The sequence below is a fragment of the Ovis aries genome, chromosome 1 (genome assembly GCF_016772045.2).
Source record: "Ovis aries strain OAR_USU_Benz2616 breed Rambouillet chromosome 1, ARS-UI_Ramb_v3.0, whole genome shotgun sequence".
Lineage (NCBI taxonomy): Eukaryota > Metazoa > Chordata > Mammalia > Artiodactyla > Bovidae > Ovis > Ovis aries.
The window spans coordinates 130,061,344-130,076,844 of record NC_056054.1 but is presented as its reverse complement, the minus strand read 5'-3'; the positions used below and the strand labels follow the sequence as shown (position 1 = coordinate 130,076,844).

The 15,501-nt window shown below is 38.7% G+C and overlaps 1 protein-coding gene across 1 annotated transcript in view; it reads right to left on the bottom strand.

The window, feature by feature from the left end:
* Positions 1-1,259: 1,259 nt before the first annotated feature.
* The window catches only part of ADAMTS5 (ADAM metallopeptidase with thrombospondin type 1 motif 5), a 57,125-nt gene continuing 42,883 nt past the window's right edge, over positions 1,260-15,501 (bottom strand). The window contains exon 8 of the mRNA XM_015092381.4: positions 1,260-8,227. Within this exon, the coding sequence (XP_014947867.3) occupies positions 7,660-8,227 (568 nt within the window). The 3' untranslated portion in view covers positions 1,260-7,659. The remainder of the gene's footprint in view (positions 8,228-15,501) is intronic.

The following is a 15,501-nucleotide window of genomic DNA, read 5'->3' as shown; positions in this document are numbered from 1 at the left end:
TAAACAACAGTTCTTTGTACACCCTAAGCTCTTGTCTCTATTCTCACTGTTTGCCCAATTCTCCACAGTTTCCATGCCATTTTAATTGGAATTTTAGGATCGCTCTTGTTTTTACTCAAAGGCCCACACATTAGGTCATTTAAATTCTCCCCTTCACCACCCCCCCAATTTCACGCATTCTTCCATGCACCCTGCAACCCCTCCCTCAGACTCCTAGTACTTTAAGAAGCCAATAACTGATGACAAATATCTACGGTTATTATACTAGTGCTTGGTCCTTGGCGGCAGCTAGATGACCACGACAATTGTTATGATTTGAGGGCCATCTGCAGTGTTGGTATCTTAAGACCAATGTCCTAAGGCTCATGGGGTGGAAAATCTGAGAGACAGTTTGTGAGATATTTACTATTGGGCCTGACACAAAGAGGTGTTCAATAATCTTAAATTACAATATACCAGACTTTTAAATGTTTAAGTGTTTTAAATTATTTCTTTCAACACTATACATCCTACCAAGAAGAAAATTTAAAGTACAATTCTGAAATACTATTTGATAAGAGAGAGAAATTCAGTGTTTGCAATGTACACTAACTAGTAATGATTTCAGTTTTAGAAGGAATTCATGTCCTTCAGAATCTTAATGCTATAAATTTGATACCAAATAAATAGCCTTTTGTTGCTGCTGCCAAGTCATTTCAGTCATGTCCGACTCTGTGCGACCCCATACTCGGCAGCCCACCAGGCTCCCCCGTCCCTGGGATTCTCCAGGCAAGAACACTGGAGTGGGTTGCCATTTCCTTCTCCAATGCATGAAAGTGAAAAGTGAAAGTGAAGTCGCTCAGTTGTGTCTGACTATTAGCGATCCCATGGACTGTGAATGTTAATGCCTTTTAAATTTCCATGCATGCATTATTATTTTGGCTCTTTAATTTTATAGCTAGAATACATTTATCTTTGTAAAAGTAAGGCTGAAGTAGGTAGGTTATGTTGCTTGTGGTTCCAATTTAACATCAGAAGTTTGATACTAGACAGATGTAGGGGCTGATACTCTAGTAAGAAGAACTTGAAGCAAAAGGTCATTATAGTTTAAGATAGACAAAGTATTAAAGGCCTGTGCCAAAGTGAATGAGAGATGGTAGAAATTATAGAGAACCTGGGGCTTCATTAAGACCTAGCTTGGTCCTATTCCTATTATGAGAAAATTAAGAATAAATAGACAGTAGTTTCTACCTCTAAAACACATTATATGCCGTACATACTTTAACCTATTTTACAGTTTACATTTATTATGCCCACTGAAACCACAAAACCAATGTTTAATTTTACAGTTTAAAGTCACACATAAGGAAATGCTTTACAAAATAGGATATTGTTCCTTAATGAAAACTATTACAGTAAAGGTCCCAAACATCTCATTTCAAGTGGTTTACCTGAATAACAGAGCTGTTGTGGAAGGTAGGCTACAAAACACAGTAATGCTTCCAATAGTTGTTTCAGGTTTGAAATATGCCAAAGCTGAAGAGACATTGTAAACAAGACCCGTCTTAGTTTTCCAAGATCTTTTTTTTTTTTTTCCAACAGCATTATATTTACTGAAAAAATGCCATCACTTCTGGAAAATTGAGAGTAAAAAGCAGCTTACATTTTACTGCTTGTATACAGCATGTAAATCTTCAATATTTTACTCTGTGTTGAAAGCATCTTTCAAGACTTAAAAATATCAGTTCTACACCTATTTTGGTTTATTACCTGACTTGACTCACAGACATTAATATAGAAATCAAATATCTGTGGCTACTGCTCATATCAAATCCAACATATTCCTGAAATCTGTTTACTTATTTGCAGTCTGTTTACAAAGCACATGCATGATTTCCTCTGATGAACGAGCTTATTAAAATGTAAGCAGTATTTGTCAACTCCTACATTTATGTTATGCTGGAGTGTGTAATGCAAAAATACCATCCAGAGACAATATAAATTTCTTAATCCGAAGTCTAGTTTCACAAAGTCACACAGTATGACACTCTATTTTAGATATACTCAGCATGGGGTGAAATGTTTCTAATACGTTGTGAATTGTTACAGAAAAGATGGAGATAGAGTAGCCAAGTGTACAGACCTAAAATACTGCAAAACTTGAAGTCCAGCCAAATATACACAAAAGTTTCTCTGTGTATAAGAAACTTGAAACAAGTTTGTTTGAAAGGAATGCTGATGGCTTAGTACATGATGGAATGTGACTCATCTAAAACTGGGCTATGGTGACCTGATGCTTTTCAAGTGTGGATGTCACCTTAAATATCCTCAATGGACATGGAGCTTCTGTCACTAAACCCTGCCAATCTGAATGACCATTAGGTACAATTTCCCAAACTTTGATTATCAAGTTGTGCCCAGCCTTGACAAAAAGACTTAAAGAGCTCTTTCTTTCTTGTAGACCAAGAAATCATGTAGAATAAAATAGTAACTCAGAAATACTGCGTTTGGCAGTTGGGTCACTGAAAGTGCTAGCACCTTGACAAAGATTGCAATTGTTCACTGGATGTGCCAAAGGAAAAGTAAAAAAAAAAAAAAAAAATTCCCTGTTTTATTTATAAATCACAGTTGTCCTCACAGTGTTAGACTTGGATCATTCTGCTGTGGCAGTGCCTTATAGGAAGATGTGTGTGGGTGTGCTCAGTCACGTCAGACTCTTTGGCAACCCCATGGACTGTAGCCCATTAGGCTGTTTTGCCCATGGGATTTTCCAGGCAAGAATACTGGAGTGGGTTGCCATTTTCCTACTCCAGGGGATCTTCCCAACCCAAGGATCGAACCCGCAATAGGATGATGGGCCATTATTTATTTTTTTCACTTGACCTATGGCAGTGCACATGGACCACTTGGTGGAGATGTGAGATATGCACCACAGACAGCAAACTTACTTTTAGTATGAGAACATTAAGAGAGTGTAAGTTAACGTATATATATATATATGTATATTTCAGTCCTATTCCATTTTAAAACCAACATTTTCTAACAAGACATTCCTTTATCTTTTCTACAAAATCTGCATTGACAACTATGATATCATGGCAATAGGATAGCCAGATGGAATACTTTCCTGATCTGAACACTATGTATATTTTCATTTTCTGAATCACTGATACATGGGTTGGTGTTTCAATATGTTCTCATATATTAATTGAATAGAACATTCAGTATGCAGTATAGATTGATGTGTTTAAGAGCTGTAACTTAAAAAGTCATTTCTGTAGTTCATGCTAGTGAAAGTGAAAGTGAAACTCACTCAGTCGTGTCCAACTCTTTGCGACTCCATGGATTTTATTCAGTCTATGGAATTCTCCGGTCCAGAATACTGGACTAGGTATTTCCCTTCTCCAGGGGATCTTCCTATCCTTGGGATCAAAACCCAGATCTCCAGCATTGCAGGCAGATTCTTTACCAGCTGAGCTACAAAGGAAGCACCGTAGTTCATGCTAACAGGGAGCTAATAGAAAGATTGTATTTTTCAGCGGGCTAGTTGATTTACCCACTTAGTTGGTCTACCTGTTTGATAACCTAAAACTACGGTTGTTGTCAAATTAGAAAAATAATAGATAAAACATAAAAGTTCCTTTTCTGTGTTTCTATATGATAGATCTCGTTGACCCTGCACTTGAATGGCCATTTCTGTTGTCAAGGTCATTCATGTAGAATAAAACAGTAACTCAGAGATTACTTTGTAACTTTGAAATGTTAAAAAATATATATAAGGTGTTTCTATGACTTCAAGTTTGACTATTAATAGATTAATAATAGTCACTGATCATGCAGATAAGATTTCATACTCAGCCATAAACTATTAGCAAAATCCAGCGGTTGTTAAGTTCTATCTTATTTCACAGTGAACTCTAAGTTATAGCACAAGTCCTGAACTTCTTTGGATCTGGCTGCTGTCCTCTCCTAAACCATTAAAATGACCTTGTTAATGAAGGAGCCAAGGGGAGAAACATCAGAACCAAAGACTGATCTGATCAACTGTGTGTCCAAAGGTGCTTTCCCAAATCCTATTATCCCTCCAAAAGATTAACTTGTAATAGTAAAACATCATATCATATCAATGGAGATCCAGAAACAGTTGTGACTACAGAAACAGTTATGACTATGAACATCTAAATCATTTAAATCTGATTTGTTTACTCTCATTTATATGCTGAAAGGAAATGATATTAATGTTAAGAAGGGTTTCTAAAGCAGCAGAAGGCATTATTTTGCTTTATTATCACTGATATTATTTGGAGGTTGTGATATATCAACTGCTCCTTGTCCAAGTTTGTCAGTGAAAGGGTATGGACCTGATTCTGAATTGTCTTAGATTCTACTCGAAGCTTCCATGCTACCTATATACTTTAGTTTTAAATTTAGACTTTAGTTCCTTGAATAAATGTGTTTCTTAGCTGAGGTTTGGGAAGATTAGGAACCCAAAGACCTGTTAACATAACTACAAGTGATGAACACTACTAGTCACGGAAGATTAAACTTAAAATGTCCTTAGAAAGGAAAGGGACAGTATCAGAATAAGAATACATGAGGAATATACACATATACACCTGTTTCACACAGAAAGCTTTCAGTAAAAAAAAAATACAAAAGCAACCAGTGCCATATATTATGTAAACTCACAAAGTGTACTTTATACACAAACATGAAGCATAAATTAAAAAGTAGGACAACAGCAGAACATCTTAAATATAGAAGAATTTGCACATATTTTTGTTAAATAAGAATAAATAATTTTATCACACAAATTCACATACCAGTTGCAAAAACAATAAATTACTTTTTTTTTCAGTGCTGCAACTTTTTTTGTCTGTGATTAACCCCTTCATTCTTAATGTGCTTAAACTGTTTCCACAGGAAGGCAGAGGAAATTGAATTGGTTGAATAAATTAAAACAATGTCCTTAAACCTCTAAACAACAAGGTAGGGCTTCATTTGACATTTTCTGTTCCAGAAGAAATAAATGTTTTATTGTTTGGGGCTCCCTTTTAGCTACTGAAACAATCTGGAGTGTTTAGTTTTGTGAGTGTGATTAGATTCTTACTAACCTGAGCATTTTCAGACAAACTCTTTTAAACTCTTTTTTTTTTTTTTTTAGGAAATTTATACTCTTAATTCAAGATGCAACTACGGAAAAAATAAAGGCATAACACAACTTGAAACTGAACTAAATTACTTTGCATATAGTGAGGATTTTCCCTTTGCTCATCATTCTCTGTGTCTACCCAACACTCCATTTCTCTAAATTTCAGTTTCCAGTTTATATTTTCTCAGGAGTTTAGACATACATTCCTTAGTCAATCTACTGATACCCATGCAAGAAAAAAAAAAAAAAAACAAAACTAAAAAACCCCTTAGATAGAAGCATGGAATAGTGGTTTATTTATTTTAAAGTCTCTAGGATTGCTCCTACGAGAAGTGTAAAACTTCGGTATTTGGGGAAAATTGGAATCATTGATAAATCATATTTTAAAATCTATGAATACAGTATGGAGAAGCAGAATAGGAGACAATCATGTTTGCTCTTCAATTATTTTTTAATGTTACTGCCAATACAACCACAAAAGATTAAAAAATTGCCATAGCTGAATTACTTGATTCAAGTTATTTTGAATATTGGAAAAAGTAAAGCTGGTCTGTTAATTCTCTCAGCATAGTCAAATGATCAGTGTTATTTTTATTTTTTTCTACTGATATGAACAGGTTTGCTTTCAGTGCCTCATATCTGGTACCTTCATCAAATGGAGGTTACCAGTCTTGTACAGGCCTCCATTATCTCACTGTTTCTTAATTACGAAAAAGGACCACGTCTAAAGCAAAGTCAGCCTACAAAAACCCAAAAGATGGTTAACACTTTTGATTTCTTGCGAAAATACTTGAAACACAGAGACATTCATTTCCTTGGTCTACAGAAATGAATGTGCTATAGCAAGATCAATTACATAATTCTTTTATATTAAAAATATGTTATGACAAAAATAAACTCTCATGAGCTTAAGAAAACTCAAATAGTAGTTCCCTAATATCCATATAAGCAAATCTCTAACAATAGGGCACACTTGGTAGGATTATTAGAAAATTTCATAAAAGCAAATTGTTTGTGCTATTTCACAAAGAAAAACCAAATAAAATAAAATATTTTAGTTTTTCTGAACCATGGCATAGAGGGATGTGGTTTATTGCCTATGAAGTTTCTATGCAGGTAACTGGAAAAATTTTTCATGTCTAACTATTCCAACTCACAATCTACCTAAACAGGCTATGGAAATAAGAGCAAACTTTGCAAAGGCCATCACATTTCATCACTCACTGGTACAACCAAATGCTTCCTAACTGGGAACAATCTTAACAGTATCAGTATACTTGGATTTAAAAAATAATGCAAAGAATTATTGCCCATGGTGTGGAAACAGTCTTGTTAATATTAACCTTTTTCTTTTTTGTTTTGTACTAGCCACATTAATGATAACCACTTCTACATGTGGCTGACTACCAAGTCAACAAGTCCAAAACATCATAGGTTCAGAACCCTTGAACAAAGCAAACAAACGAGCGGAAACAAAACGTACTATAAAGGCTTGCTGGTAAGAGGTATACCAGTGTTGTACATGATTGAAAACTTTGCTGTGTGTTCTGTATGGATACGACATATTGTGAGATATCAGATAGGAGCCACAGAGAGAGAAAGCAGTTGTGAAAATATAACTTGAAAATATGGTGAAGCAGGTATTTTCTGTTTGTTTTTACTTTTAAATTCTAACAGGAGGAAATTAATTTTCAGACCTTTGAATACTGATGCACACACAAACACTTCTCCTACCTCCTCATGATACATTAATTTGTCTGGCTGCCTGAAAAAATACAGGCAGTTAGTGATTTAAATAAATGGACCCCTGCGTATATTTAAATGACTAGATACACTGAGACCTTATTTTCTTTTCAGAATTTCTCAGAAGATGCTTGCTGTCAAAATGGTTTTTGACAAAAATTATATCTCCCTTAGTCTGAACGTATAACTAACTCTTTTTAAAACAGCAGCAAGTTCTTAATTTCCAGTAAAACATCCACAGCTCTTTCTGGAAACTGGAAAGAGTGGAAATAGCTGCAGACCTACTTTGGTCAAATACTCTTTTTTTTTATAGAAATATATATATATATATATTTTAATAGAACCAAGTGATATAAAGTGACATACCAAGGAAGAATGTATTTACAAACAATAAAAATAAGCTGCTGTGTAAATAATATGCATGAAAATGATTATGATGCCTTTGAAGACATTCTATAAGAGGTAGGTGACGAGGGAGAGACTGCTCTGCCATCTTCGAATGTCCCCTGATTCTACATTCATCCATGTTTCTGCAATCTCCTTGGCCCAGGGGATGTTCAAGAACTCGCAAGTGTTTCCACGTTCCAAGGTCACCACTGTCCCACGAAGCAGTGCACACCTTCATTTTGGTCGCTGAGGGCAGATTCTGCCCATAATTGGACTCCTCGTTGACAATGACATCGCAGGGTGTGACTTTCTGCGCTTTAGGTGGACCCTGTGTTCGCCACGCCAGCATCCACGAGCCATCCTTTCAGTCGTCCCGGCAGACGGTTGTAACCACAGGGCTAACACTTCTTCAGCAAACACTGCTTAAAGGCGGAAGGCCTCTGCGAGAGGAGACATCCCTTCGCCAGCTTCCGATTCCCGTCCTGGCACTGCACCGTCCTGGTGTGCCAGCCCGTGTCACAGGTTCGTGAACAGGCAAGCCAGGGGCCTGTCACCCACTGCAGCTGCGGGGTGGGCGAGCCCACTTTATTGCTGCCCTGGCTGGTGACAGAGTTTGCTTTTGGAGCGGACTTCTTGGGAACGAAGAAGCTGTAGCGGACATCAAGGGCTTTCGTGGGGTCTGTGGCAAGAATCTGCACAATGAGAATTTCCTTGGTGGCCGAGTAGCCCATCCCGTGCAAGAAGTCGTCCCTATGGCTCCAACCGCTGTAGTTCATAACGGTCCCGTTGATGTCGATGATGGTTTCCGAAGTGGAGATCATGTACTTGCCATTGATCAGGTACTCACCGTTTTTCTTCTTCAGGGCTAAGTAGGCAGTGAATCTGGTCTGGTCTTTAGCCTTGAACTGGCGGACTTTTATGTGAGTCGCCCCTTCGGGGATCCTCACGACGTCAGTGTAACCCTTACTGGAAGCAGGGATGTCGGGCACGGGAGAGAGAAGGAAAGGGGCCGGGGTGGGGAGGGGGGAGGAGGTGGGGGCAGGGGGGGGGGGGAGGGGGGAGGAAGGAAAAAAAAATAAGTAAGAGACTTAACAAATAGATGCACAAACAGAATTTCTCTAAAAGTGTGGAAGACCGGGGTTTCATCCCTGGGTGGGTATCGAAGGGAATGGAGAAAAGGGAATGGATACACACTCCAATATTCTTGCCTGGAGAATTCCATGGAGAGAGGAGCCTGGTGGGTCACAGTCCACGGTGTGACAAAGAGTCAGACACTAACTGAATGATTAACATTTGCACATCACCTTATCTTAGTGCAGTTTTAGTGTATTAAAATTTAAAATTTTCAATTTATTAAAGCTTAAAATTAGTTTCAAACGTTGGTTTTCTTGTAACAAGATAAAATTATAGTTAGACTATTATATGGTATACATTTCTTTAAACAACAGGATTTTTTTTTATTTTTAAAATTTTCTCATTATTTTTGGCCACACCATGAGTCATGAGGGATTGCAGTTCCCTGATCAGGGATTGAACCTCTGCCCCCTGCAGTGACAGCGCAGTCTTAACCACTAAACCATGAAGGGATGTCCTGTATACATTTTTATTATGATGTTCAAAATTTACAAAGCTATTCTATGTTCTTTCTGGCACAAAATGGGATACAGGTAAACAGAAACCAACACAAACCTACCCTCAATTAATCTCACAGAAATCTTTCAATTAACATTCCTCAAGCTTGTATACACATTAAGATCACAGGGGGATCTTTGAAAAAGTTCAAAGCCTGCAAATATGAATCCAGGGCAGTTAAATCCTCATCTTTGGGTCAGAAGGAGCAGTACTTTTGGAGTTTCCCCCACTGTTCAAATGTGCATACTAATTGAGAAACCATGGGCTTAATTATTTGTTAGACCAGAGGCAGCAGAGAGGCTCTGATTCTGTTTCTACCTAACACTCTAGATTTGCTGGGGCAGGACAGAAAATAAAACATAAAATTCTGTAACTGAGTAACCACAGCTTACTGGTATCAAAAGGGGGGAAAGAAAGAAACATTAATGCCTTAGCAAATTTCCCAGAATTACTAGGGTTTGCAAAACTTTATGGTGGACTGACTGAGGCTTTTATGATGAGCAATAAATGAGATAGATTTCTAACGATCCATCTTCTGCTCAGGAAAGTGGGCAAAGGTATAAGTATCTCTGATACCCATAGGTTTGCAGAAAAGGCTAGGATGAAAGTTAGCTGAGCACCAAGGCATTACAACAGTGCAGGGGAGGCATCTTTTGCCAAAATCTTTGTCTCTCTAAGTAATTATACTAGTGTCTCCATATGTTTAGGTTCCTAGCTATTTAAATATAAACAAATAATTTGCGTGTGCAGTTTGACTAATGTGTATGAAATTTACTTATTTACTTTCAAATTCTTACTCAAGTTTAGAGGATATGGGGCAACTGATCCATATATGGAAAATGCAAGTGTGTTTCCCACTCAGGCATTTCCTCTGAGTTGAAAAGAAGGCTTAGTCCCAGGAAGGCCCCTTTGTACTGGGCATCTGATCTACAGTGATGGCCAGGCAGGTGGCAGAACTTCTTACTGTCTTGAAGAGAGGAGATGCAATGCTGATGATATGGTTTACCTATTCAATTTGGTTTATTAACTTTATTTACGTAGTACATTTTGGATTAGATTCTGTTACAGGATCTTTCTTTTTTTTTTTAAGTGTCTAATAGTAAGAGATGAGATGTTTCTACAATGGCTTCAAACAAAGCCAGGAGAAAAATATTCCATCTTACCTAAAAAGCCTTGATGAGGGTGAAAGAGGAGAGTGAAAAAGCTGGCTTAAAACTCAACATTAAAAAAATGAAGATCATGGCATCTGGTCTCATAATTTCATGGAAAATAGAAGGGGAAAAAGTGGAAGCAGTGACAGAATTTATTTGGGGGGGCACCAAAATCACTGTCGACAGTGACTACAGCCATGAAATTAAAAGATGTTTGCTCCTTGGAAGAAAAGCTATGACAAACCTAGACAGTATATTAAAAAGCAGAGACATCACTTTGCCGACAAAGGTCCATCTAGTCAAAGCTATGGTTTTTCCAGTAGTCATGTATGGATGTGAGAGTTGGACCATAAAGAAGGCTGAGCGCCAAAGAACTGATGCTTTCAAACTGCAGTGCTGAAGAAGACTCTTGAGTCCCTTGGACTGAAAGCAGATCTAACCAGTCAATCTGAAAGGAAATCAATCCTTAATGTTCATTGGAAGGACAAATGGTGAAGCTGAAGCTCCAATATTTTGGCCGCCTGATGAGAAGAGCTGACTCATTGGAAAAGACTCTGATGCTGAGAAAGACTGAAGGCAAAAGGAGAAGGGGGCGGCAGAGGATGAGATGGTTAGAATCACCAACTCAGTGGGCATGAATCTGAGCAAACTCCGGGAGATAACGAAGGAAAGGGGAGCCTGGTGTGCTACAGTCCATGGGGTCGCAAACAGTTGGACATGACTTAGTGACTGAACAACAACAACAACAAAATCATACATTACCATGTGTAAAATAGCTAGTCAATGGGAATTTGCTGTATGACTCAGGGAACTCCAGCTGGGGCTCTGTAACAACCTAGACGGGTGGGATGGTGAGGGAGGTTCAAGAGGGAGGGGACATATGTCTACTCATGGCTGATTCATGTTGATAGTTGGCAGAAACCAACATAATACTATAAAGCAAGTATCCTTCAATTAAAAACAAATAAATTTTAAAAAAGGGAAAGCAGAAAAATTCAATGTGTAAATGAATTACACTGCTAAATCTAAACAAAACTCAAATACATGTTCGAAAAAAAAAAAAAGCCTATCATCGGGGAAGATGTATTAAAGTAATTTGCCCAAGTTCACTAGAGTTAACCAGTGGCAGTGCTAGGACATTGGACTCCCAATTTCTGCTCCTTTCACCACATCTCTGTGCATGGAACCCTTAGCTCAATCAGCTGAACTTACTAACAGTTAAATGAAAATATGTTCTGGTGATGTTCAGAGTTTAAGTGATACCAAACAGAGGGTCAAGAAAGTAAAGAATGTCAGTTGAGAGAAACAGACAGCACAGACTTTTTTTTTAATCCTTGTTCTTGGAGTCTGACTCATACTCATGAGAATCACTGGGAACTCAGCCCCGTGCAGGTCTCCAGACTGAGTAGCTCAAGGCACTGGGCAGTATGAAGATTCGTGTGCTGATTTCTTGATGCTTCAGTAAAATAGGATTTCCTTTTATTCCTTATTTGTTTTCCTTCACCCTGATTGGTGTCATTTAAACTCTGGGCATGAACCAGTTTCCTTGGTCACCATGACTGAATGCAGCTGTTTTCATGTAAGTATGAAGTATGAAGTGTGGATGGCAGGGCAAGGAATCTTCTTTCTTCTTTATACAAATATCCCCTTTTTTTTTGGATTTCCTTCCTATTTAGGACATGGGAGCAACCTAAATGTCCAGAGGAATGAATCAAGAAGATGTGGTACCTATATATAAAGGAATATCACTCAGCCATATAAAGGGACAAAATTGTGCCCTATGCAGAGACGTGGATGGACCTAGTGAGTCTATACAGAATGGAGTCAGAAAGAGAAAAACAAATATTATATTAACGCATATATGTGGAATCTAGAAAAATGGTACAGATGAACCTATCTGCAAAGGGAATCTTCTTGTGTCCAGGGCTTTCTCCATAGTACTAGGAAGAGCACCTGCCATGAAGGAATACATGCATTCTTACATACTACACATGCTGTCATGGAAGTGACATTCTAGCAGGCATGGGGGAGTTAGATCCCCAAACAAAATTATGTGACTATATCTGTTGATAATAGCTGAGGAGAAGAGAGGAGAGTAAGAAGACAGTGGAACAAGGAGGAAGGGGGAGAGACCCTCCAATTCATTTAAGGAAGTGACTGCCTGGGGGCGATGGGGGTTATACTTAGCAGACATTTAAAGGAATTCTAGAGGAAACATCGGTTATATTGTCAAAAACTGTTCCAGGCACAGGAAATAGTGCCCATGCTCCTGCCTGCCTTGTTTGAAGAGCGTTGGGAAGTTGGAAAGTCCAGGATGTTAGAGCAGAACAAGAGAAGAGGCCAGGGAAGAAGAGACTCAGAGCAGGGCAAGGACCAAAGCTTTTGGCATCACCCAGGTTACAAAACAGCCTTGTACACTGACTCTAAGTGAGCTGGCAGCCACTGAAGAGTTGAGCCCAGGAAGGCCACCGTCTGACTCAGGTAAGAAGAGACCATGAAGACCCATGGGCTGAGAAGCCACCCTTGGGAGGACTGCGGGATTGATACAGCCCAAGAGGATGACCACTGGATGGTGGCGCTTGTCCTCCTGGTGGTGAGGGGCAACCAACCAGATTCTGGGACACACCTTGGAAGTAGGACTAAGCAGATCTGCAGATGAATGGATGTGTAGTGTGACAGAACGTCAGGTGTGAAAGACGGCTCAAAGTTTTAGACCCAGGCAGTTAGAAGGACTGAATTGCCCTTTAGAGACATGAAGAAAATTGAGAGGAGTGAATTAAAATTAGGATCATGTTCCTGAAGATTTTTGAACTTAGTGAAATATTTTAATATGCATAATCTCATTTGATCCTCACAGAAACATTTATTTGCAAGATAATTACTATTATTTCCATTCTCCAATTAAAATAAATTAATTTATATTAAAAAATAAAAACATTTTACTTTCAAGGCTGTTAATAGGAAAGAAGGTGAGTGATTCCTCGAGACCATGTGACTAGGGAATTACTAAGTCAGAGCTGGATTGCAAATATTCCAGCTCCAAGATCAGTGTTCCTTTTTATCAGTGAACTATGTCAAGATAACTTATTCAGGATACTCAAACAGATCATTTGCATCACATATTCTAATCTTGGTCAAATCAGTTTGCAAGGATTTATGGTGCATCCTGCTTGTTGCTATCATGAATACCTTTATCTTTCTGTGTGACAGCAAATACGTATTTATTTGCTGTAAACACATAAAAAACCTAAAAGCTAAATCTAGCTTAGGCTTGCACAGAGTTGGACACGACTGAAGCGACTTAGCAGCAGCAGCAGCATTATAAGAGTCTTATAAGTTGATGTAGGAAGAATACATAGCATATAGTACATAAGCTATTAAAAAATAATTTTATTTCTCTTTCGGTTCTGAATTTTTTCCCTTCCTTCTTTTTTTTTCTCTTTCTCTTTCTCTCTCTTTCCTTTTTTTTTTTTTTTTAACAAATAGCCTGTGCATCCTATTTTTATGATTTAAACTATAGCCTCTACTTTGGCATTCCTCAGTCATGTAAAACTGTGTAAATCTTAAACTTTAGAGTTCCAAATCCATCATTTATAAAGCAAGCATTAGACTGGATCTTTTCTAAGGTGCCTGCACCTTTGAAATATACTGAAATGCAGAATATAATTGGACTTGCAGGCTTTTTGACCCACATGGTCCAACACCATTAGATGAATAATTATAATATCACTAGCAAACAAGATTAGGAATGAATATTTTAATATGGAATAAATTCTCAAGCCATACATTTTTTTTATCATATCAAGGGTTACTTTTAGTTTTTTTACATTACCATGGCATGCAATTTGTATTAAGAAATGCTTCTTGTTGACTTGGCTTGTATATTCCTCTCCAGTTACAGACAGCATAGCACATACATCAAGAATACAGATGTACCTGATCAATGTATGTGTGTGAGTGTGTGTGCACACTCAGTCATGTCTGATTCTTTGTGACTTCATGGATTGTAGCTTACCATGGAACGGTAATCCTACTCTGTCCATGGAATTTTTCAGGCAAGAATATTGGAGTGTGTTGCCATTTCCTGCTCCAGGGGATCTTTCTGACCCAGGGATCAAACCCGTGTCTCTGGCATCTCCTACATTGGCAGGCGGATTCTTTACCACTGTGGCAGCTGGGAAGCCCCATCTGACCAATACCACATAGCGTAAGGATAGTCTTGGTGAAGAGGAAAAACAATTCTGCATTCCTGCAGACTCTTTAGCTGACTCAGTCATCCTAGCTGAGAGTATAATATTTCATGCCAGAAACTGGTTACTTTCTAAACTTACATTTTTTAAAGCAAGAGTGTAATCAAGGACCATGAGAGGGAGCAGGAAACAGATATTATGCTTCATAGAGTAGATAGAAACCAGGGTAGTGCACTCAAAAACAGGCTTGCCCTCTACACCACTGCAGATCACTTACATTTTGGTTTGAGAAATGTTTTCTCAAGAAAAATACAGGCCAAAGAGAATTTGTTTGTTTAAAAAAAAAAAGTAGTTAAGATGGAAACCAGTCATCTCTTCCTAAATTGTGTTTCAGGAATAACAGATCTGCAAGGTACGGCTCAAGTGGAATGTCACAGATTTTTTCTTTGCCTTTTTCACACTCTACAAAACCTGGAGCCATGGCCATTGTGATTCCATCTGCTTTGAGAGGTGCCACAAGTTTCCAGTCGGGATCCGTTTCACGTCCTTGCCTTCCCTTCTCATATTCATAAAGCATTAATAAGGGGAGGCTGGCCAAACCTCCTCTGAGATGGGCCTGGGACCTGGGACGCTTTGCTGCAGCGCTGCAATGCTTGTACCCGGACATACCTCTCCTCCAGCAACAAAACTCACAGAAACTGTATGGGGTTAAAAATTAACTGCATGTGTGATTGACTGTGTGTAGCTGGGGCAAATTCTGGGCCCCCAAAATACGAAGAGATCAAAAAACCCAACTGCCACTTTTGAAGAGCATGGAGCAAAAAGCAGGGTACTGTGCCTGCCCCCCTTCACTCAACACCACCAGAAAGTGAAAGCGTTAGTTGCTCAGTGGCATCCAACTCTCTGCAACTCTATGGACTATAGCCCACCAACCTCCTCTGTCCATGGAATTCTCCAGGCAAGAACACTGGAGTGGGTAACCATTCCCTCTTCTCCAGGGCATCTTCCCAACCCAGGGATAGAACCTGTGGTCTCCCGAATTGCAAGCAGATTCTTTACCCTCTGAGTCATACCACCAGAAGGGTGGGCAAAATACCTAGGTCCCCCTTTCTACCCTCATCCCGTATAAAGAATGAGCTCTCCCTCCTCAGGGGAGCGAGCAAACAAGGGAACATGTTGCTTGTTGTTTTGCTTCCCCTTTTATGGGCCCCAGTAAAGCTTTTCCTGAATTTTTTGTATGTCCTGTAGTCAATTTCTGTTGCTTGGA